At 43.4% G+C, this 23155-nt stretch overlaps 1 protein-coding gene across 1 annotated transcript in view; it reads right to left on the minus strand.

The window, feature by feature from the left end:
• Window positions 1-23155, minus strand: part of pde8b (phosphodiesterase 8B) — a gene marked incomplete at its 5' end in the record, with an annotated part of 46881 nt that overhangs the window by 7544 nt on the left and 16182 nt on the right. Inside the window, 14 exons of the mRNA XM_084572155.1 lie at window positions 89-218; window positions 1102-1174; window positions 2577-2741; window positions 4808-4884; window positions 5434-5511; window positions 6482-6533; window positions 10341-10395; window positions 10478-10566; window positions 10660-10800; window positions 12203-12281; window positions 12371-12459; window positions 12718-12775; window positions 14499-14558; window positions 17197-17387. Coding sequence (XP_084428281.1) covers window positions 89-218; window positions 1102-1174; window positions 2577-2741; window positions 4808-4884; window positions 5434-5511; window positions 6482-6533; window positions 10341-10395; window positions 10478-10566; window positions 10660-10800; window positions 12203-12281; window positions 12371-12459; window positions 12718-12775; window positions 14499-14558; window positions 17197-17387 — 1337 coding nt within the window. The remainder of the gene's footprint in view (window positions 1-88; window positions 219-1101; window positions 1175-2576; window positions 2742-4807; window positions 4885-5433; window positions 5512-6481; window positions 6534-10340; window positions 10396-10477; window positions 10567-10659; window positions 10801-12202; window positions 12282-12370; window positions 12460-12717; window positions 12776-14498; window positions 14559-17196; window positions 17388-23155) is intronic.

The raw sequence follows: 23155 nt of genomic DNA on the forward strand, positions 1-23155 counted from the left end.
AGTGTGTGCAAAAGAATTGCAAGAAACCAAGTAACTCCTGGACTGAACCACAGAACACGTTGTTCTTTCCTGAAGCCGTTCCCGGTACCTCTTGTGTGTAGCTGCCTCCAGCTCCAGGATGTTGAACTCCCAGCACTCCTCATCATTCAGCATCTCGGCGATGGATGGAGGTACGTCGCTCAGAGTGACTGGGATGGCCAGCTGGCTCTGGCTCATATCTAGCGGGAGGGCAGAAGCATGGGCAGGTGATTTTGACCATAAAGGGGCAAACTAAGAGCGCTCTGCGTGAGGTTCAGACGGATAAATAATGACCCACCGTACCAATCTTGGCTCTGTAACCCCTCTACACACGTGCAAACACGGCGGCTAGCGCCGTAAATCATCTCCTTCGAGATGGCGTGCGATAGGATTGTTTAAAGAATTCGAACGAGCGCTGATGGAGCTGCAGCTCTGAGGCACAAATACAGTTTTGAACTTGGTAGAGGGAAAAAAAAAAAATTCTCAGCAAACAGACTCTGGATTTAGATATTCTCTCCGTTAAGTGCTCTTGTGACTTAAATCATTATAATGGGGTGCCATAATAAACTGAGATGGAAGAATTACACTCTTGAAAGCTGAAAGAACACTGTGAAGCCTTTTTTATCACCTTAAACCTAATATTTATTCATGAGATTCAATCAAGACTTCAGGCCTCGAGTTCTGTAGTCTCTGGGAGGAAGGACACAGGCTGAAAAGTCTCTAGTTCCACCTGTTCTCACCTCAAAGCCGAATTAATGGCTGTTTTCTTTGTCTTCTTTTGAGAAGTGAAGACATGTGACCGTCAGAAAGCTGCTAATCTATTCATCCATCTATCTTTCCATCCATCCATCCTTCCTCATTCTCTGTTTATAGCCCACGAGCAAACATGCTCAGAAAGATTGGATTTATTCCAACCAGAGACAAACCAGCAGGCCAAGAGTTTACATGGTTATAAACAGATTAGATTATCAAAGGTTTTCACCACCCCTCTCAATCTGATTAAAAATCCCTTCTAATCTGGTCAGTCTCTTCTGATTGATGTGGCTGCATGACGCATTTTTATTCTGATTACTAGTGAGACACTAATATTAAGCCACTGATGGGACTTACTTTTGCAGAAAACGTATTCGTTCCCAGAGAGTCTCCGGAGTCCATCCTGTAGAAAACAAAAGCAGCTGTTAAAAGGCTCTTCAGACAGTTTCCTCAAAAGATTTGTTCACGTCTTAAAACCCAAGTGGTTATTTTTTCTTTCTGCTTCTTGTCACTTAAGAATTATTATAAGGATGTGCTGTAAATCAAAGTTTGGACAGATGTCATAGGCGGTTTATACTTCTGCGTTAAGTTGACCCAGAGGCTATGGAGACAACGTGGAGCCCTACGCGGACCTGACGCGCAAGAGCTGTGACTGGTCCGCTTGGTAGCAGTGTGTTTCCGCTTTAGTATTTCCTGCTGCTTCTCCATCTCCAAAAATTTCAAATTGATTGTTTTGGATCAATAAAGAATTGGTGAGGTTCAGAGATAAAGACAATTGAATGACTCGTGTTCGGCGAAATTCGGCCAGAAACTCGGCAAAGGTTTCAGTCGCCATTGTTGAAAGTGAAGCAGGAAGTAGAAACAAAAATTAACCCGACTGGCAAAAAAAGACACAGCACCGACTAGTGTTTGGGTGTCAGCCAGACTGACAAGGCACAAGTATAAATGGTTCGCACCAACGTAAGCAACGTATGTAGGTTACGCCGTCAAGGACCCACAGTACTATATAAGCACCTTTAGGGTGCAAAGTCGAGATGTTGCTGACCCATTCACCCAGTCACACGGACGAAATCATTAAGCATTAATAATTTGATCCCATCGGTAAAGGTGGGGTTGATTTAAATACTGACAGGTCGTTTGTAATTTATATGTATTTTTTATTATTAATCTGAATTTGGGTGCGGCACAGTGTCGTGGTGGTTAGCACTGATGCCTCACAGCAAGAAGGTTGTGGGTTCTAATCCATGGGCCGACTGGGTCCTTTCTGTGTGGAGTTTGCATGTCTGTCTCTCTGTGTTAGCCCTGAGATAGACTGGACACCTGTCCAGGGTGTACCCCGCCTTTCGCCTCAATGACAGCTGGGATAGGCTCCAGCCCCCCCCACGACCCTTCACAGGACAAGCGGTTACAGAAGATGAATGAAGGAATGAATGAATCTAAAGGTCTTGAAAACACACATTTCCTCACTAGTCCCGTGCGAATAGGGCTGTATTTATATATAGTCTGACCCTCAACACTTCCCACAGGTTCCCACTGAAAACAGAACCATAATCTCCCTAAAACAGTTGGGCACAGTAGTTTTTTTGTGGCCTTTATCTGTGGATTCATGTACATTTGATGCTCTAATAAGCATTTATAGTGTTTCAGGTCATAAGTGAAGTGTATTTAGCACTCTACAATGTGAAAACCTTTCTGCTTTCTGAACAGACACATCTGCGTGCAGTGACTCACTTCACAGCTGGGCTTGTTCAACAAATTCTGAATACATATAAAAGCAGGTAGGAAGTATGCACACTGCCTCTTACATTCATGAGCCCCCCAACCAGGTCGTTGGTGTGGGGGTCGTCTTCTTTGGAGGCAAGCTGAGGGGAGTAGAGCTCAGTGGTCCTCAGGATCTCCAAGACGCGATCCAGAGCCTCGGCTACCGTCACCGGACTGCTCTCCTGGGCCGCGTTGATGATGTTTATCACCTGGTGACGAGGAAATATAGAAAAAGAAAAGTCCCTGAACGGGTGCAGAACACAACAAACGCACAAAGAGCCCTCTGCAGTGTACGCTGTACAACAGAGCCGCGCTTTGTCTGCGGATGTGTCACGGAGATGCGCATGTGATGCTGTGGAAATCTCGTCTGGGGCAAAACGGCCAAATAAAGCTGCTTCTCAAACACTTGAGAGCATCACAGGACCTGCAGCAGGACACACAGCGAGACAATGTGACATGTTCCCTCAAGTGAATATGTGAATACAGTGTTCCAGAGATATGGCTTTCACGGGACCGTGATGGATGTATGGTCGGACGAAAGAGCCTGAAAACATCATGCTGCCGGTCACGGGCCAGAGCCAGAAAAAAAAATAATCCTCGTACATGTGTGTGCATTTGAATGCTTCTTTTAACTTAACTTTTAATTGCTATTGATGCTTTATAGTGCTAAGAACTTATGTTGAGCTGTCTGTTGCCTGGATCTCTCAGCAAGACATCTTAAAATATGGCTCTATTTTCAAAGGAAAAGCCATTTAAACAATTAAAGAAAAATATTTAACTAACGTAGCACAAGCACTGACTAATAGGCGGTTTAGGCTTCTGCGTCAATTTGATGCCATAGCTAAGTTAGTTAGAGCGCAAGAGCTGTGATTGGTCCACTTGGTAGCAGCGTGTTTCCTCTTTAATATTTCCAGCTGCTTCTCCATCTCCACAATTTTCAAATTGATTGTTTTGGATCAATAAAGATGGAACACATCGAGGAAAGGTTAACTGGGGAGGTTGGGAGTGAAATTTCAGTGAAAGTTTCAGTCGGCAAGCAGGAAGTGGGAACAAAAATGAACCTGACTGGCAAAAAAGTGCAAAAGAGCCGAGGCTGTGCGATGGCGCATGTAGTTATGAGTGACACCCGTAAACTAAGCAGCATCTGGCTGAAATTTAAAGACCACAAACCTACACAAGGGCGTTTATACCGTTTGTCTACTGAGTTTGGTTTCCGTTTTTGCTCATGTCGATTCGATTGCAGTGCTTTAAACAAAGAACTAAGAATGCTTTTGTAAGAGAATAACTGCGCAAAATGAGACAATTATTAAGCTTGTCATAAAAACATTGAATCCAAACACAAACCATATGTATTTGCTGTGTTGAGCTAAAACGATACTAAATAAAGAGCCGTTTGGGAGCCAAAAGAGCCGGCTCTTCTCTGGGAGCCGTGGCAAAAGAGTCGGCTCTCAGAAAAGAGCCGAACTGCCCATCACTAGTCGTTACAGAGCGAGCCAGGCTGACGAGCGCACGGCGTAGGCTTTGTACGTAGGTTACGGCGTCTTTGTCCCGCGGTACTTTAAATGAGCCATAATGTTTTAGTAATATATGATGTGAAGCTTAAAAGCAGCAGAACTTTATTGTGGAATCTGTCCAATTTTAAGTTCTGCCATGGACCCTGGAGCATCGTCTAATGAGACACATACTACTAATGACTCGTAGATGACCTTTCTTGGCTAAAATCCACAATTGGAGCTTGATGACTGCTAGTGCAGGACTCATGTCTGATGAGTAGCTCATACGCAGGGAGAAATGTTGTCCTTTAAGGTGCTTTATGGTTAATTTTAACACCTCAATGGAGCAAGCAAACCAACATATCCCAACGGTGCACTGTGGATTTCAAAGGCAGACCTTCTGCCAGGGAGTTAGCCTCAGGAAAATTCTTAAAGACCTTTTTAAGACGTCTATGAAAAATATACAGGTAGATCCGAGCTGTGACGACTCATCAGAGCACATGATGTATTGTGAGTATTGTGTTGTTAACAAACCCTAGTCATCACGTGAGCACCACCTACAGATGTTCCAGATTTTGGAGAGGACGCATCTTCAAGAAAACCTACCAAGGTTCAGTTTTGTCTTAGCTTTTGTTTTTAGATGCACCGCGGCCTGGATGACCGAGAGTCGTCACAGACTTATGGGACCACGTATTATGGTCTTTCACTGCAAATGGACAAATCGACTGTTCATAAAGGGCTCCTAAGGACCAGTGGTCAGCTTGTTAATAGAGCCGGCGTACCTTGGTAATGGGAGCCTCGATGGTCATGGAGTGAATCCTGGCGACGGAGGAGTACCTTCGGTTCTGTAAACTGGGAGCTGCGATGGAGGGAAACAATGATTTGGTGTTACACGTCACATGTTGCTCTTCGATTGCACCCCAGTTTAGTCTGTTTAATAGCATCGTTAATGCTGCAAGCTTCAAGAAAGAGAGACTGGATGTGCCATGACTATCACAGACGTCTGCAATCGTTAGCCCCATGGTTACAAGGCTTATCAATGAAAGTACAAAATGTAGAAAACAGAAGGAGGCGAATGGGAGGAGGAGGAGGATCAGCCCTCAGAGGAGGTACCTGAAAATAGCAGCAGCTGCGTCAAAGTGAGGGGGGTGGGGTGGGGGTAGGGGGGCTACGTATGTCATCAGCCCACGGCTCTTTAGGATCTCTTTAGTTCAAGTACCTGACTCTGACTCACTCTCTGATTTGCCGTCTCCAATCACTCCTCCACCCCATCCCATTCTTCTTCCTACGTGTTGCTGCCTTTACTTTGTTCTTATTGCATTTATCTCCCTCTCTATTGTTTTCTGAGTGTTCTTCTCTAAAAGAACAGCACACTCTCCATTTATTAAAAAAAAATAAAAAGCCTTACCGTCACTACCGCGGGAGCTGACCGACCTGGCGTCTATTGAATCTTTCCTTCGGTCCCTGTGACGTAGAGAATGGCAATCTGTGGAGGAGAGTAACGACGGAGGTTAAATACGCGTCACGGTGGATTTGAACAGACCCAGGCCCGCCTCGCTGCTTTGTTTAATTAAAGAGATAATGACGAGGTTTGGTTTCTGTAGCACATTGATATTCTGCCTCTTTTTACAACAGTATAAAGTACCTGGGTCTTTGTATGGCAAAAAAAAAAAACATATTAAAAGTTATTTTTATATTAAAAATGTGAAATAATTAAGAAAGACAATTATAGCCAATACTAAAATGTTTTATTTTTAGTTCATGGCAGAATTTCTTGTCTGGTAATGATTCGTTTGGGAAATAGGTCGCAAAAATTAAGTTAAAAACTTCTCCTTTATTCTTTTTATTTTTTAAAGAATGCATTATGTAGATGGTTCATTAAGAGGTAAGTATTGTTAAAGATTGTTGGGTATTTCTTTTTGCAAAAATAAAATAGATGCTTAGATGGAGCATTTAATGTATTGAGTTGAACTAAAATGGAGAATAAAAATAAATATACAGTATATTTTGATTATTTTAAAATTCTATTCACTTAAAAAATACCTAAAAAGTACCTTTAATGTTTTTTTTTGTTCTTTTTGACTTCAGTCAGTTGATCTAGCTCATATTATACTTCAGGGCTTTCAGTCTCAGCCTCATCTCCTCCACTGAAGTCCTACGTCTAGACACGCAGGACTAAGCCCATCTTATTATATTAAAGAGGTTTGCTGGGGAGGATTTTTTTTACTTGGAACTGAGGCCGTTGTAAATCCCCTTGAGACAAATTTTCTGATCTCGTGCTATAAATAAAATCAAACTGAGAGGCCCGCTGGCACGTGAACAAGGAAAACTTGGGAGAATAGATAAACACTCGTCTTTTGTTTTGTTTTTTTAATATTAACCACGACTCAGATGTGACGCTCCGTGTGTTACCTCTGGCGACACAAATGCAATGGTAGTACACGTGGGTAGGTTACCTGACTGAGAATGCTCCCCACTGCATCTCTCTTCCTTGTTGAACTTGTGGACCTGTCAGACAGAGAGCAGGGCACGGTTAGTTTCCTGCTCATTGAAGGCAAGACAATGGCAGGATTACCTCTGTGGATTAAAGACTTTATGTGAGCCAGCAGTTTTATATCTTTATTATATTCTAAAAAGAAATTACACAGAGCTGTTGAACTTGTTTCTTTTTACATAACCTGCACATGTCTCCAGCATTTAGAGAATATTCTACTTGTTAACAAACCGTCCAAAATATTGAGACTACTCGACATCTACTCAACACACCCACCTCTGGCTACCACAAAGCCATTAGACGACAACTTGTCGTCCACTCATAGGCCTACGGAGAACTTCTGTGCTCTTTATAAAGCGACACAAGATCAGTGTGCCTGAATGAAACCAGGCTCAAACCAGGCTAGATTTAAGATCTCCCACATCTAGTTTCGCCGGGAAAATAAAATTTAACTTTCACCTCTTAATGAATTTGAAATGTGCCAATGTGATAGCGATTTTGGCGCTGGTGACGTAGTTTACAGAGTGGTTTCACACTTTAAATGGCACTTTAGAGTGGGAAACGAAGGGTTGGGGTCCATATATCCATATTATTGTGCCTTATGATTTTTCCTTCCTATCCATCCATCCTTCCAACTATCCATCCACATAGTGTATAATGTACATATGCAAATCTTGTGTGAATATATATATATATATATATATATATATATATTTTATTTATATATACATATATATTGTATTTTATTCATGACATTATTTCATTATTTTATTTTAAATTTAATTTAATTTAATTTAATTTAATTTAATTTAATTTAATTTACACCTATTTATATATTCACTAGTTTATTTTTACTAGTGGTTTTCTTGACTATTTTTTATTTTTATTTATTTATTTATTTATTTATTTTTAATTATCATAAATTGACAAAAATCCCATTGCACATTTCAAATGGAATGAAAAATATTTGCCTCTCGCCACTGGACTCCAGCAGAAGTGGCGCAACTTCACGTCACCGTTGTTTCTCAGTTTAGTGAAATTGATCCAATTAAAAATATTTAAATTAATTTATGTATTAATTTGAATATATAGTAGGCATATACAGCAAGTCTCTGATTTTAATATCCATTCTTAAATGGCCAAATAAGATGGAGGAATGTACTTTAAAACAGCTGCACAAAACTCCCTGATGATTGTTTAATATCTGCATCCATAGGTACCAAACAGCACATGCAGCTTGCATAATCTGATCTGAAAATGTCAAAGAATTAACATTTAGTTCGTTTCAAACGAGCGACACTCACCGTGAAAACAACAAAAAAGGTTTGTTATCACCGTTTTCACAGAGGTGACAGTCTGTACAGTACATCCTGTTTGTCACACTGAGGTTATGTGGAGCCGCTAATCTGGTTTACAGGAGATTTTCCTCACCCAGTGACTCACTGCACCTTTACATCCTGCTGACGGTGCAGCGTGCATGTTTATGTAATGATCACGTCTGAACGTACGCGACATTAGGACAGGGTCATTCTGAGACGGATAAATCACATCGATCCCTTAAATAGAAATTCCTGTCACTCTTATATAATTGCTCATATTTTATTTTTATTTATTTATTTTATTTTTTTATACAGGCTCCCTTTAAATCTGCTCTCCCGCCCCTGCTGCGTCCCGTACAGAGTAAATAGGATTAAGACAGCATAAACACTTCTAATGACATACAAGGTTGCCAGATTTAGCTGGCTGCATCATAATGGACTTCTTGGGCTGCAAAGCACAAACAGACATCTAAAAAAACTCGGCCGAAGCTGGGAAATAGCTGAGATTATGATGGGCCTTAATTTGAGAGGGAAAGACAAACAGAGCGGGACCCTAAACCTGCTGTAAGTCGGGAGTGCTTGGACAAATACGGCTAACTAAACAACACAATGAAATGGAAACCGTGGTCGACGGCCAAACGTCTGGGTGGGAAAAGACGAGGAGTGATGTGTGGTGTGAAGTGCTCGGGGGGGGGGGGGGAAATGTCCTCAGCTAGGATACAGTATCAGATCTGTGGTATCCTGAGAGGACCTCTCAGCGGGTCATCTGATGGATGATGATGGTATCTCAGGGAAGATGCAGCACAGGCAGTTTAAAAAATGCCATCGAATGCTAAAATTTGTTCCTACTTTCCATCAGCTCCTCTTCTTTAACTTGAGGCGCACTCGTGATACCGTCCAGTTTGACACTGCACAATTCAGGCCGTGAGGGGGACGACTCCCCGCGACTTCCAGAACAGGATCAGTCGCCGTGTCTAAGGATTCCCAATCCCAACACGCAGGCATGAACGCCACTTGGCCGCGGCGGAGAGATGCCGACGGCTGACTCACCTTATGCACACACGATGAAAGGGAGCAGTGAGCTACAGCTAGTCCCTGTGCAGCTTTGCCCAGGGTATAAATAGCCCTGGCGCCTGGCTGCCAGCCTTCCCGGGCCTTAGCGGGGGATCCTGGTGCTTAGCCGTAGCTTAGCATAGTATGACGTTATTGGCCTGGAACCCAGCTGAGCGCAGCGACGCACCTGCTTCAGAGGAGCCGTGCTCGGCGCTCAGCGGCGCTGGAAGCCCCCGTGAAGCTGCACAGGCTTCTTGGGCGTATTTAAATCTGACACTTTAGCCTTTAGTCCATTTGAAGTATTTATGCACAAACTAACTGGAGTTCGCAAGCCGCGCCTAAGCCCAGTTTGGATTCAGTTGTTCGTTTGTTCGCCGGGCCCTGATTGGGCCAAGCTGTGTGCATTAGAGCCGCTGATAGACGGACATGTGTTTAAGCTCCACGACAGAAGAGAGAACTCATTATTAAATAACATTAGCAGGCTCGTAAGCTAAAGGATTTATCGTCTCAGCCTGCAAATCAGTGATTTTGGGCACGTTTGAGAGAAAGGGGTTTAATTGTGCGTTCAAGTCGGGAGTAATTTGGAAAAATAAGTTCCCCCCCGACTGGAAAATGTAAACAGCTCGCCAAGCTGTTGATGTTACGTGTGCAGGAACGCGGCGGACGTAGGTAACCCAAAGCTTATAACGGCACACTCGTGAGCAAATGTTTGACGTGCACATGTTTGAAATGAGTCATCCGTTACGGCCGCCCCGATCTGTTTTCCTTTGCACCTTTGTCACGCACCTCTGGAAGCAGCTGTGAGCAAAATACAACGCAACAGGTTTGTAGGCTCGACCATTTAAGAGGCACAAGAATTCACTTTTAGATAGGAAGTGCTGCTAATGTAGTGTACACTGATCAGGCATAACATTATGACCACATTCCTAATATTGTGCAGGTCTCCCTTGTGGTGACTCATCAGAGAATGGACATGGGCCTTCTGAGGGTGTCCTGTCATGTCTGGCAACCCAGGAGCCTGTTAGTGTGGGGGGCTTTGAGGGAAGGGGCCTCTGTGGATCATCCCACAGATACTTGATCAGTTTGGGGTGCCAGGTCTGGTCTAGGTGGGTGCTACATGTCTAAGTAACATCCACACCAATGAATGTCAGGCCCAAAATGCCAGGTTCCCAGCAGAACATTGAATTATCACAAGACGATCAATGTTATTTACTTCTCCTGTCAGTGGTCATAATGTTGTGGCTGATCGGTGTATATGCATGTCAATTTTTTACCTTATGTACCTGATTAATTCAATATATAACGCAATATACATGGTATTCTTTATGCTCAGAGCAGTAGAGCTTCTTCAGCTAAGGAGCTTCTGTTCTATTCGCTCTGACTGAAATCCATCACGGCGTCTGAAAAGACAGAAAACTCATCCGAGCAGCAGATTATCGCTTGACTCACCAGATTGTTGTTGTCGATGTGAGGTCTCTTGATGGCTACAAAGTGTCGGATCTTCCTGTTTGGGGCGTGAGACAGCAATCAGTCAGGGGATTTCTGATTTCCTGGAAACACTTTGAGCCCTTTAGCTCGTAGCTTACCCTCCTTGGCCGACGACGGGCGTTATCTTCACGTGCTGCTGGATGCTGTCGCCCGACTTCTTCCTGGCAAAGTAAATGCCCTGCCACTCCTTTAGGAGACAACAGTCACGCTATGAGACACTGTCTTATTTCACAGATGGATGGATGTGAGGATGGGTGGAGGGACGGACGGTGTGACTGACCTTTCCTTTCTTGATGCAGTTGTTGATGGTGTCCAGCAGGTCGGCTCTGTTCTTGTCGCTCTTGGGGAGTTCGGTCAGCTCCTTCCCGATCAACTCCCCCTTGTGGTAGCCCATCATCCGTTCAAATGCTGGGTTCACATACTGGGACATAAGCAAAGAGGCTACTGTGACCAACAAATTATTTCGTTTTTTTAAATGGAGAACATTTGCAGGCTGTTTTTATAAAGACGTCTGTATTCGGTTGGAACCTCGGGGCTTGAGGCCGAGCGCAACAAACACGATGTACAAGTTGTCGGTTTTGGTATTTTCACTCGAGGGTTTGTTTACAAAAGAACACAGAAGAATAAAACTCATTCTTAAAAGTCAAGTCTTCGGCAGAATATATATATTTATATATATTAGCGCTCCCGTACTCGTTGATTTGCGTGGACTTCGTCACAGAGCCACAGTGTTTACATTCTTCCCAGATTATGGCGGCTGATGCTCCCGAGCATGCTTGAAAAGGACACACACAAAAAAAGGACCAAAGAAAGAAATCAAACGTGTGGGAACAGAGACCCAGTGAGACGCACGCCTTGTGAAAATGCATCTCCACCCGCCGGCTCTCTGACCTCAAAAAGCAGCATCCAGTATTTAGACTACAACAGAGAGTTTTGTCTTATTTTTGGCCGATGGTCAGAGCCTGGGAGTCGTCACTGTGTCCTCAACAATGACGGCGTGCTTGGGAGCGCTGCTTTCCAGTGCAGTTGCAGGTTGCAAACAGCTTGTTTCCGCACGTATAGGTCCATAAAACTTAACGACATAAGGTTTCCATTGACGTTGCACCCCCGGGGGTGTTTCAGCAAACTTTAGCAGCTCAATTAGAAAGTGAAGAGACTACAACTACATTTCCAATTAAATTCACCGTAGCACGCGTGCTAATTAATATTAGTGAACCTTTCCTAATTAGATCTACACTGAATAAATCTGAACTTTTGTGAAGGATAGCATCGTTAGGTAAACGTTTGACATAGTTTCTGCATGTAAAAATACACAGATCCTAATATCCTAATATTGTGTAGGTCTCATCAGAGAATGGACATGGGCCTTCTGAGGGTGTCCTGTAGTGTGGGGCAACAGAATATTGTTAGTGGGGGGGTGGGCTTTGAGGGGAGGGGCCTCTGTGGATCATCCCACAGATACTTGATCAGTTTGGGATCTAGTGAATTTGGAGGTCAGGTCAACACCTTGTGCTGTTCTTCATGTTCTTTTGAGTTGTTCCTAAAGCGTCCTGCTGGGGATGTCTGCTGCCATCAAGGAGTGTCATTGCTATGGGGTGGGGGTGCCTGGTCTGGTCTAGGTGGGTGATCCAAGGTCCAAAAGTTTCCCAGCAGAGCATTGAGTTGTCCCAAGATGGTCAATGTTATTTACTTCTCCTGTCAGTGGTTTTAATGTTGTGGCAGATCTGTGTATGGTTATTATTTGGTGGTAAGTTAACCCAAACTGAAAGACCAATCGTTTTTGTGCATATACGTGCATGCATGCATGTGTGTAATAGTCCTACCTGTATTATGTGGTCCTCACTGGTGATCTCCACAGCCTCCTGGCAGTGCTCCAGGGCAGTGAAGACAGAGTTACAAGCCCTGCGGACCAGTAAACTCAGGTTTAGGAGCTTGATAAATAAATTATATATATATATATATATGCGCTATACTTTAAGTCTGATCTTTACCTGAGTTTGAACTGGCAGCGCACCTCTCCGTGCTCAATCTGTACGAGCTCATTATAGCAGGCGGACACGCTGTTGTTCTCCGCAAACCTCTGGAGGCCAAACAAGGTTAAGTGGAGAGAGGGAAGAGGAAAAACTGAATGAGTCAGGATTCAGTCAGGAGCGGCTTGTTCCCAAAGCTCGTGCGTCATTTATTTATTTATTTATTTTTTCACACGGGGGTTAAACACCGCCGACAACAAGTGCCTCCTCTTTCAAAACTGGCAACGTGCTGCTATTTTATCGCAGCGTGTGTTCACGGCCTACGCTTGTTAGAGAAACGGAGCACGGGGAAAGTAGTTGGAACGTACTCTGCTGAATCCGGCGCAGAGGAGAGGAAGAACAGATGGCTCTTCCTGGTCCGGCGGTCTATAGAATGACAGAAAAAGAGTTATTACCATCTGAAACTACAATCATCATCATCATCCTGGAACTGAAGTAGCCTGCTATGCTTTATAGCCTGACATAACCGCTCACAGGGCAAACTTTCCAATGTTAGAGCTTTTTCATCAGCCATTGAAACTAAACTTTTCCAGATTTATATTTTATTCTTTTTTTTTTTTCAAATTAAAAGCCTGTATATATATATAAAAAAAAAAAACAAAAGCATCAAAATTTCTACTGTGAAAATTTGGAAGGAAATGTCATAGTGCCTTAACATAATTAAATAATGCAAGGAAAAAGTAAAATAGATTAAGAAATTGGATCGGATTTAAAGGTCTGACTCTTATAGGTGGTTTAAGGCTCTTATATAGTACTGTGGGACATAGACGCGTATCCTACGTACGTAGCCTACGCCGGTACAAACCGTTTATACTTTTACGCTGTCAGTCTGGCTCATTCTGTAAAAACGCCACCCTACTAGTGTCTTTTTTGCCAGTTGGGTTAATTTTAGCTTCTACTTCCTGCTTCACTTTCAAGAATGGCGACTGAAACTTTCTCAGAACATGAGTCGTACAAATGTTTGTATCTCCGAACCCCCTCAGTTAACCTTTCCTCGATGCATTCCATCTTTATTGATTATTCCAATTATTGATTATTGAGGTTCGGAGATACAAACATTTGTACGACTCATGCTCTGCGAAAGTTTCAGTCGCCATTGTTGAAAGTGAAGCAGGAAGAAGAAACAAAAACGAACACAACTGGCAAAAAAGACACAGCGCAGACTAGTGTTTGGGTGGAGTTGTTACAGAGCGAGACAGACTGATGAGTGCGTAAGTATAAATGGCTCGCCCCGGGCTACGTACGTATGTAGGTTATGCAGTATCCTAAAAGTGTCTTAACCCTCATACCTGATTTTAAAATAGTTACGTTGTTACCACTAAAGGACAAAAGTGTCCTCTTTTAAAATGCCATAAAAATGGCATATGTTAATATTTTTTTCTGCTTTTTATTTTTTACATAAATCTTTTAATCTACTTCAGTCCTAATCATAAATACCAAATGTTCAATATTTTAACCCTTTATATGCCAGTGTTTGTGATGGCATCAAAAATGTATCGTAAAAAAAACACAAAGAAATGAAATATTTTAAATAATCTGAATGCAAAGTGGATTTTTCTTGGGGGGGATTATTAGAGCCTTGGATATGTCAATGAACAGTAGCAAGATTGATTTTGATGGATTTTTAGATATTTTGTAGAGTCAGATTTACAAAAATAGTTTTATGACAATAAAATAATTGTTATTACATTTTAAAAGAGGACACTTTTGTCGCTTAGTGGTAACAACGTAACTATTTAGGTTACACAGTGCAAAAATAGAGTATTATGGAATTTGTTTTTGAAATATCAAAATTTGTTCACAAATACACACCTTTACCAAATATCATAGCAGCAAGCATAACCAACACTGAGTAATCAAAAAAATAAAACCTGAAAAGGACACTTTTGTCCATATCAGGTATGAGGGTTAAACTGCCTAAAAAACTAAAAAAATATTATTTTGGAGAGTAAAAATAAGCCATTATAGTAATTTTTATGTAATCTACCTTGAGCATTTAAATATTTTATTTCTGTTGCATGGTAATATTAGTAATAAACACAAGTTCCCATTAATATAACTATACTGTAATACTGAAAACCAGACTTACTTCTGCGGCACAACAGCCAGAATAACCGTGTTTTCGGAGGGCTTCGTGGCACGGATCATCCTGGAAATAAAACAAGCTCAGGTTAAAACTCGGCGGGCGTGTCAACAGGAGTTCACTTCATCCACACTCTGAGCTCAGGACCGGCGGCTTGGCCTCAGGTACAGGACAAACAATGTGGGCAAGACTGGGGGTTGATGTCATTGCCACAAAAGACAGGGCAAGAACATTTCAGCGCTTGACACTGAAACACCAAACACAACATGTGCTTCAGAGGTTCGGCCACAAAGCCACACCGCTGGCAGCGAGTACGGGAAAGTGGCCCGGAGGTGGGCGAGGAAAAGACGAGCGGAGGGAACAGATGATGGCAGGGATCCTCACGGGGGTTAGGGATGGGAGGAGGGGGAAGGAGATGACAAACACTGAGGAGCTGCCAAAGTGTGGTAATCAGGAGACAGGAGAGACGAATGGATCTGTTCTTTCACTTGGGGGAAATAATGAAGCACTTACGATAAATCACTCTACAAAATATACGGTGGTGGTTTTTTGGTGTGGAGCTTTGGATGGCTCGTATCTAACAATAACTGCTAACGTCTGGGGGAGAACTAAATCAAACACAGAGCGAACAGTCACTTGTCTTGGCTAAAAATAATAAGGAGTAAGTCGTCTTTTAAATACATGTCGGAAAGCAGAAGGACGTCCAGTTTTTATTAGTTCTTTGCATTAATCAGAACCTTCAAAGCCACGTTTGACAGCATTAAATGAGCTAAGGCTACAAAACCAGCAAGATATTTTATTCTCAAGGAACTCGGCAGGAAGTCGTAGAAATTTGTGCAAAACGTGGGACTAAAAATACTTGCTAAGTAAATGTTGAAATGCTTGTGCAGGCCACAAAGTAATAGCGGGGACAGACCAGTACAACCAGTATAAACTTAACAGCTGGCAGGGAGTGAATGGGGTCATTCAACTATCAAATATGTTTCTGCTGCTGTGGAAAAATGGACAAAAAAAAAAGAAGAAGAAAAAAAAAGAGAGACTCGATCCAACTCTCATATAAACAAACAATTTGTAGCTCTGGCTCGCTATGCGGCCGCTCTTTTGGTATCTGCTGCTTCTTTTTAGAGCAACCTGTTGCTCTCCTGCTAACTCATTTGTTTGCAGGTTGCAGATGTTACAGCGAGCACCAGATGGCACCAACAAGCACTCCATTACTCCCAAAGCTTTCTCTCCCAAACTCTTCCCATTAATGCACAATATATGACTGATTTCAGATCAGAACATAACAATAATTTCAGCATTAATTATCTTTAATTAAAGTGTATTAGATGATGTCTGTTTTGCATTAGGCTGATCAAACTCTTCAACGTCAAACACCGTGTTTGACAGCTGATCTGAAAACGGCAACAGAAGAGAAACCTTATCGTTGTCCCAGTGCAGCTGCTCATTTGCTTTCCTGCCAAGAGTAAGCTGAGAAGATTGATACCACTCGCATGTTTCTGGGGTAAATATGAAGCCTTTCCCCCACAGTTTAGTTTATCTTAGCATAAAGACTTGGAAACAGGAGGAAGCAGTTAGCCTCGCTCTGCCCAAACATTATAAAATGCATCTACATGGGCCTCTTAAGGCCTGGACACATTAAATTGACATCAAAAAATTACAGGCAACCAAGGGCAACTGTGTCTGGACAGAAAAGTGCACTTGAACACACCACAAAGACTACATGCAATGGACAGCTGCCATATACATCTCTGCCTGTGGGAAAGGAAGAACTTCTATTAGCTGGGAGGCTAGGAATCTAGAAAGAGCTGCAATTAGCCGGAAGGCTAGGAAGGTATGAGGAGCTACTGTTAGCTGGAAGGCTAGGAAAAGCTACTATTAGCTGGGAGGCTAGGAAGCAAGGAGGAGCTAGTATTAGCTGGGAGGCTAGGAAGCCAAGAAGAGCTACAATTAGCTGGGAAGCTAGGCAGCTATAAGGAGCTTTCATTAGCTGATAGGCTAGGAAGCTAAGAGGAGCTACTATTAGCTGGGAGGCTAGGAAGCTAGGAGGAGCAACTACTAGCTGAGAGGCTAGGAAGCTAGGAAGAACTACTATTAGCTGGGAAGCTAGGAAGCTAAGAAGTACCACTAGTAGGTGGTAGGCTAGGAATCTAGGAGGAGCTACTATTAGTTGGATGGCTAGGAAGCTAAGAAGAGCAACTACTAGCTGGGAGGCTAGGAGGCAAGGAAGAGCTAGAAACCATTGTACAGAGCTGGTCTCTCGTAATTCATGCTAATCATTGGTCTACAGGTTATTAATTCTAGATGATTTTAGATGATTCTAGATGACTTTTCTCTTCTTGTGCATTCGTTTGCTAAGTTGATCCCTCTCTTCGACTTGTTCTGCCACCGGTTCCGACTAGTGCCAACGTTGACCTCCAGGAAAATTAGTCCTACAGACGTCACTGACAACCAGAAAACGTCCAACCGCCGGCTTGCTGGGTCTTGTTTGCTCAATATGCACAAACATCTAAAGTATAAAGCAACACCAAGGTATGAATTTGTGCCCCAGGCAGTTTCTTTTCCTATTTTAGTTACCGGCCTTTAGAAGTGACTTCATGTTTACAGTGCAAACATGTGCTGTATCAATATTCTCGTGTGATTTCAAACAATAAGATGTCCTCTATGTCCTTCAGTAAATGCGGAATACGGGAGGCAGTCATACCGGCAGACAGCTTCAGGCTCAAAGTAGCGTGAGTTTCGTCCATCGATGACAATGATCTCGTGGTGCTTGTCGAGGAAACACTCGACGGCCGACTCAGGTGTCCGGGCGATGTTACACCTGAAGCCAGCGCGGTCGCAGGCCCACCAGAAGGCGTCGCTCTGGCTGTCCTCCTTGGCGAACACCAGCAGGACCTGAGGAGACGGAAAGATATGGAGACACCTGGGTGAGACAACGCTCCAAATACATATATACAATGCTTGTTATAGAATATACAGAGATTAAAACCACTGACGGGAGAAGTGAATAACATTGACCATCTTGTGACAGTTCAATGTTCTGCTGGGAAACTTTTGGACCTGACATTCATTGGTGTGGATGTTACTTAGACATGTAGCACCCACCTAGACCAGACCAGACACCCCCCACCCCATAGCAATGACACTCCTTGATGGCAACAGCCAAAACAAAACAAAAACGCTTTAGGAACAACTAAAAAAAAAAAAAAAAACATGAAGAACAGCACAAGGTGTTGACCTGGCCTCCAAATTCACTAGATCCCAAACTTATCAAGTATCTGTGGGATGATCCACAGAGGCCCCTCCCCTCAAAGGCCCCCCCACTAACAACATTCTGTTACCAGACACCACAGGACACCCTCAGAAGGCCCATGTCCATTCTCTGATGAGTCCCAACTGTTTTGAAGGCACAAGGGAGACCCACACAATATTAGGAAGGTGGTCATAATGTTATGTCTGATCGGTGTATATGTTGGTGTATATGTATATGACTTCTCAATAGCAATATAACAAGAAGAAGCTGGAAAGAAAGTTGAGGGTAAAAATACCGTACCTTCACCAGAAGGTATCATTTGTCTTTTTTTTGGAGTCAATTGACTGAATGGTTGTATCCAAACAAAAGTTCAGTCTACTGTCATTAATATGAAAATAATCAGTTGAATTAAAGCAAAAAACAAAAGCGTGAAACATAAATTCATCCCTCAGGGTTTCAGATTTTTTCCCCGAAATCAGAAACTCGATGCACGGAACAGAGTCCAAACTTTCAGAGCTCATCAAGCCTCGATAAGACATGCTTTCGTAGTTTTGATTGTTTGACTTTTGCAGTCATTTTTTTTTTTGTAATATAACATTTCTAATTATTTATTACATCGCTGACTTGCCAAACCCAACATGGATGGAGGCAAAACAGTTTCACGGAAAGTTGAATTCACACGTGCTTAAATTACTGATGCAAGTTTCCTTTAGGAAGCAAAGCTGTGACTTATAAACCTTCAACAGGAAGTACTGATGCTTAAAAAGCCACAGTCTGTTAAACTTGTTGTTCATTTTAATCCATTGATGAACACTAGATCTTCAATCTCAGCCCTGCTGATCTTTCTATGTGAACTCTTCATGTTCTCTGGCTATATGTGGATTTCCTCTTTAAGTCCCAAGATACACATTCAGCTCAGGAGAATTGGAAATTTTTATGAACTGCACATAATTGCCAGCGTGTTCATCTGCCTGCTTGCCTTTTCCCCCCCGTGATAAGTTTTCAACTCGTGCGCCTAGTTTTTTCTCCAAGCGTGATCCTGAACAGGTAGCAGTTAAAATAAATGACGAGCTAAATAACCACGTAAACGCCGGTGAATCGGCCCAGAATCACAGATAACGTCTTTGTTTCACAGCGACAGACGTGAAGCCCTGGAAGGGGCGCGCGCACTCGTTCGTGTTTTTGATCCCACGCTGTGTTTTTTTTTTTGACCCCCGAACGCAGCAGCCACCTTTGGTACAGTGGTGAGGAAATACTGCGCATGGCCCTCGCGCACGCAGCTGGGCCGCAGCCAGAACCAACAGCACTCGGCTCTGCCTCGCAGCAGCATCACCTCCCGACTCCCTCTAAGGACAACAAAGGATAGAGTGACGGAGGGAGTCACGGAGGTGCAGCACGGGGAGAGACAAAGAGAGAAGGGGGGGGGAGGAGGAGATAATGAGTGAGTGGGTGAAATAAGTAGAAGGGATCGAAGGTCGTCCACGCTCCCTGTGCTGTTTTAGAGTTCAATTCATAGTATGAAATCTGCTTTTGCCGTCTTGGTAGAAGGAAAAGACAGAAAACAGAAAAGAGCAGGTGAGAATATGATGCAAAAAGAAAGGAGAGAGGCAGAGGACGGGCCCGTCCTGGTGAGGGCCTGTGAAAGGTCCACAGTCTTTGATCCTGTTCTGGCTTGTGTAACCATGGCACTGCTTTGTGTAACCATGGTGCTAGCATGTGAAATTCCACACGCACATTACCCCGCGGACCCCGAGACGACGCAGACCGCACACGTCTCTGACCTGCCACCCAAACATGTCACCGGCGACGGGGGCCTGCTAGGAGGCGCCGTCGGTCTTAATACCCCCCGAGCCATCGCACTGACGTCGGCTCTGTCGCACTTCTTCACATGTGACTCGCCGTTGAAGGTGCGCAAGCGGCTGCGGGTTTACGGTTTCTAATTTGAAACGTGCCGAGCTGCACAAACAGGCGCGCTCGTCACCCCGCCGGCCTCGCGGCGTGCTAGCGCTCGGTTGGCACGGAGGCTTATCCTCGGGCTGCCGCCGCGAGCTGACTCACATTTTCAGGGTTCAGAGGTTAATCCGCCATGTTTGCACACGCAAGCCAGATGCCATCCAGCGTCGGGAGATTCCCAAACACACACACATACACTGAGGGAGGGAGAGAGGGAGAGAGGGAGAGAGGAGTCAGAGGGGCTAACTAGCTCTGAGCACTTAATCTGTGAGGGAGACTGAACAACAGCAGAGATGATGCTGCATGGATAAAGACTGTTTGTGTCTTTCTTATTAGAAAATGTAGTATCCGAAAAGTATTTAAGAAAGGCACCGGGACTTGGAGAGTTTTTTTTGAGAAGACGTTTCATCCGAGTAGCTTCTGGTGACTGGTGGGAAGTTGAGGTTTAAAAAGGAACATCTGTGGTTGTGGCCCATCAGAAACTCGCTTGAACTGTTTCTGTTAAGTCCACCCTCAACGATTTATCTGTCTTTGAGGGTGAACTGTTTGTCCCGGTCCTCTTTCCCTAATTAAGGTGACGCTCTAACGACCCGTTATCAATCAGTGGCTCCAGACTCGAGGTCTGAATGGGGTTGAAACTTCTTCTTGGGGACGGAGGTTAGGACTGCAGATTATATCTCAGTCCACCTCCTCTGTTCAGAGAAGTTTTTTCCCAATCTAACATAGATGTCTTCCTTTACTCCTCTTTCAAGTCATCTGTCTTGTATGGTTAAGAGTTGGACGTTGTTGTCTTCAAAGGAGCGACCTTTGTCCTTCAGGCATAGGTGGACCGCTGAATCGCTTCCAAAGTAGTCTACTTTGGATAGGTTGGAGCCTATCCCAGCCGTTGTAGGGCTAACACAAAGAGACACTCACACCTACGGCCAATTTAGAGTCACCAATGAACCTAACCAGCATGTCTTTGGACAGTGGGAGGAAGCTGGAGAACCTGGAGAGAACCCACGCAGACACTGGGAGAACATCCACACAGAAAGGGCCAAGTTGGCCCATGGATGCGAATCCAGAACCTTCTTGAACATTAGTCAATGTACTGATGACTTAAGTAATTTCGACATGTCACAATGAAATGAATCTGTGGAACGCTTGAATAGATCGAATATTTCCTGATTATATCTTAATTGTACTTTTCCTTCAGTGACACGGTTTACAGTTTAGGTTTAGTTTAGTGAATCTAAAGTATCTTTTAGGTAGAGATTTAAAGGAGGAAGTCTGGGGTTTTTTTGGGGAACATACCGTTTTTCCACCCAATATTGGGGGGTGGGGTGGTTAACAGGCCCTAGTCATGTGAGTTTTCAGTTAGGAAGGTTTTTATCAGAAACACCTGTGGGTGGTCCACAGGTGTTCCTGATAAAAACCTAAACTCCGCACCAGTTCATTCAGAGCTTAAGAAGCTCCTTGGATGAGCCCAGTTGCCTTTGTTTTATTGTTATTTTTGGATGACTGACTGCTCAAATTATCAATAGGTGATTACACAAAGGCCACGTGAAGGGATCATAATGTTCTGGCTGGTTTAAATGAAGCCGTTAACCCGTCAGGTACTTAAGGCTTTTGATGAGGAGAGGAAAAATGAAAATCAATGGTGATCAAAGCGAAGGAAAAAAAGAAAAGAGGAGAGGAAATGAAATGAAAGTTAAGATAAAGAAAGAAGAGGAGAGAGAGAAGGAAGAGAAAGAGAGTAGAAGGTAGAATTACCTAAATTAAAACAATAAATTTTAATCTTTGTCATAAATTTGGACAAAACATGGTCTACGATTTTTTTTTTGTGTTGGCTCTGTTGGCTCACAAGGAAAGGAAATGAAATGAGAGGAGGACAGAGGAAAGGAAAAGAACAGAAAGGAAAGAAAAGTGAAGGAAATGTAATTCCTCTTTTTGGTCTTTGTAATAAATTTGGACGTAACGTCGTCCAGATTCTTGTACTCTCTCGGTCCACTTGCAAATAACATACTAGAAATCAGGACTTCTTTTGGTCCAGATTTTCAGTTTCAACAATCCAAAACTATAAAATTTATTAAGTTTTTTGTCTTTTTTTTTTACACTGCAGAGGCTGGGAACAGTGAACAAACAATTAACAACTTATTGGCAATAAATAAATTATAATAAATTATAAATTCATATTCCTATAATGTTTTTTTTTTTTTTTTAATACTGGCAGTTAATAAATGTCCTAGTGCAGCAAAATAACAGGAAATACTAAAAGTTCAGAGTAAGAACGAGAAAACTTTTAGGTTTTTCACGCCTCTATAAATACACAAAGTACACGCGTAAGAACTCACATAACATAGGAGCTGCTTTATGTTCACGTATCTGTGTAACGAGTGAGACACGGGACTCAATAAATAAGCCGAAGGAGGGGGTGGGTGGACTGGGGGGGGGATCTGGAGAAGTTGAAACTCTCCAGCCCTCCGAGGCCGTAACAGTAAATGTCAAGGCGCACTCCCGATATATGACCGTCTCCTGCTGAGCACTTTATCTCCCTTTTCATCTCTCTGTTCATAAGGAAGGAGTGAAGCGGGAGAGGGCAGGTTAGGTCACGGAGCCTGCAGAGGGCTGGAGGTGCAACTCCAAAAAAAAAGAAGAAGGTTTTGGGAGAAGCAGTTTAAGGGTTTTATGGGGCATGAGACGAGGTCTTACGAGGCTTTTTAATAAAGCCCTCGGTCCCTTCACCTGCCTGCACGCTGCCAGAGATTCCTGCTACAATGCGTTTTGGCTCGGGGAATCGGGGCGGCGGGGCGAAGCAAGCGATAGAGCGGGATACTGTAGCTCAGCGGGAACACGAGCGGCATGCCAGGCCTCTCACATCACATCTACGCCGGAGCGCGAGCCGAGCTGAGCTGAACTCAGAAACCCCCTGGAGATCGGTCAAACCGGCTCAGCCTCAAAACCGGAGCAAATTAAATCAAAGCAATAAATGAGCACCTAATAAAGTAGCCGGTTCTCCGACGAAAGGAGCTGCCAGCGCGGAGGAATGCTTACACATCCCAACCAGCTGGTAACCTTCTGGAGCTCTTACTTTCTTTGTTACGTAAGGATAAATCTTACTAGCGCCCCGTCCTAATCCCTAACCAGAGGATGAGGACAGACAATCCCTGAGTCAACCCGAGCTATCCCCGCAATATTCCCAAGTTCTTGACCGGGAGGAGGGGGGGGTGAGGCGAAATCCGAGGCGGGCTGACATTGCAGAGGACAGACAAAGGTGTCGGAGGGACGATTAGGTTAGAAATCCATCCAAACTACAGCAAATTAACCAAAGTATGCATTACTTTTATAAAAAATAGACAATATAAGCAGTTCATGACATTACTTTTAGAGTATTCTCAATTTTCTTTGTCCCTTAATTCTTAAAAACATAAATAGCATGTTGTTTTTGAGTTAGTTTCCTCACAGGATAACGATTATA

The sequence above is a fragment of the Chelon labrosus genome, assembly GCF_963514085.1.
Source record: "Chelon labrosus genome assembly, chromosome: 22".
NCBI lineage: Eukaryota > Metazoa > Chordata > Actinopteri > Mugiliformes > Mugilidae > Chelon > Chelon labrosus.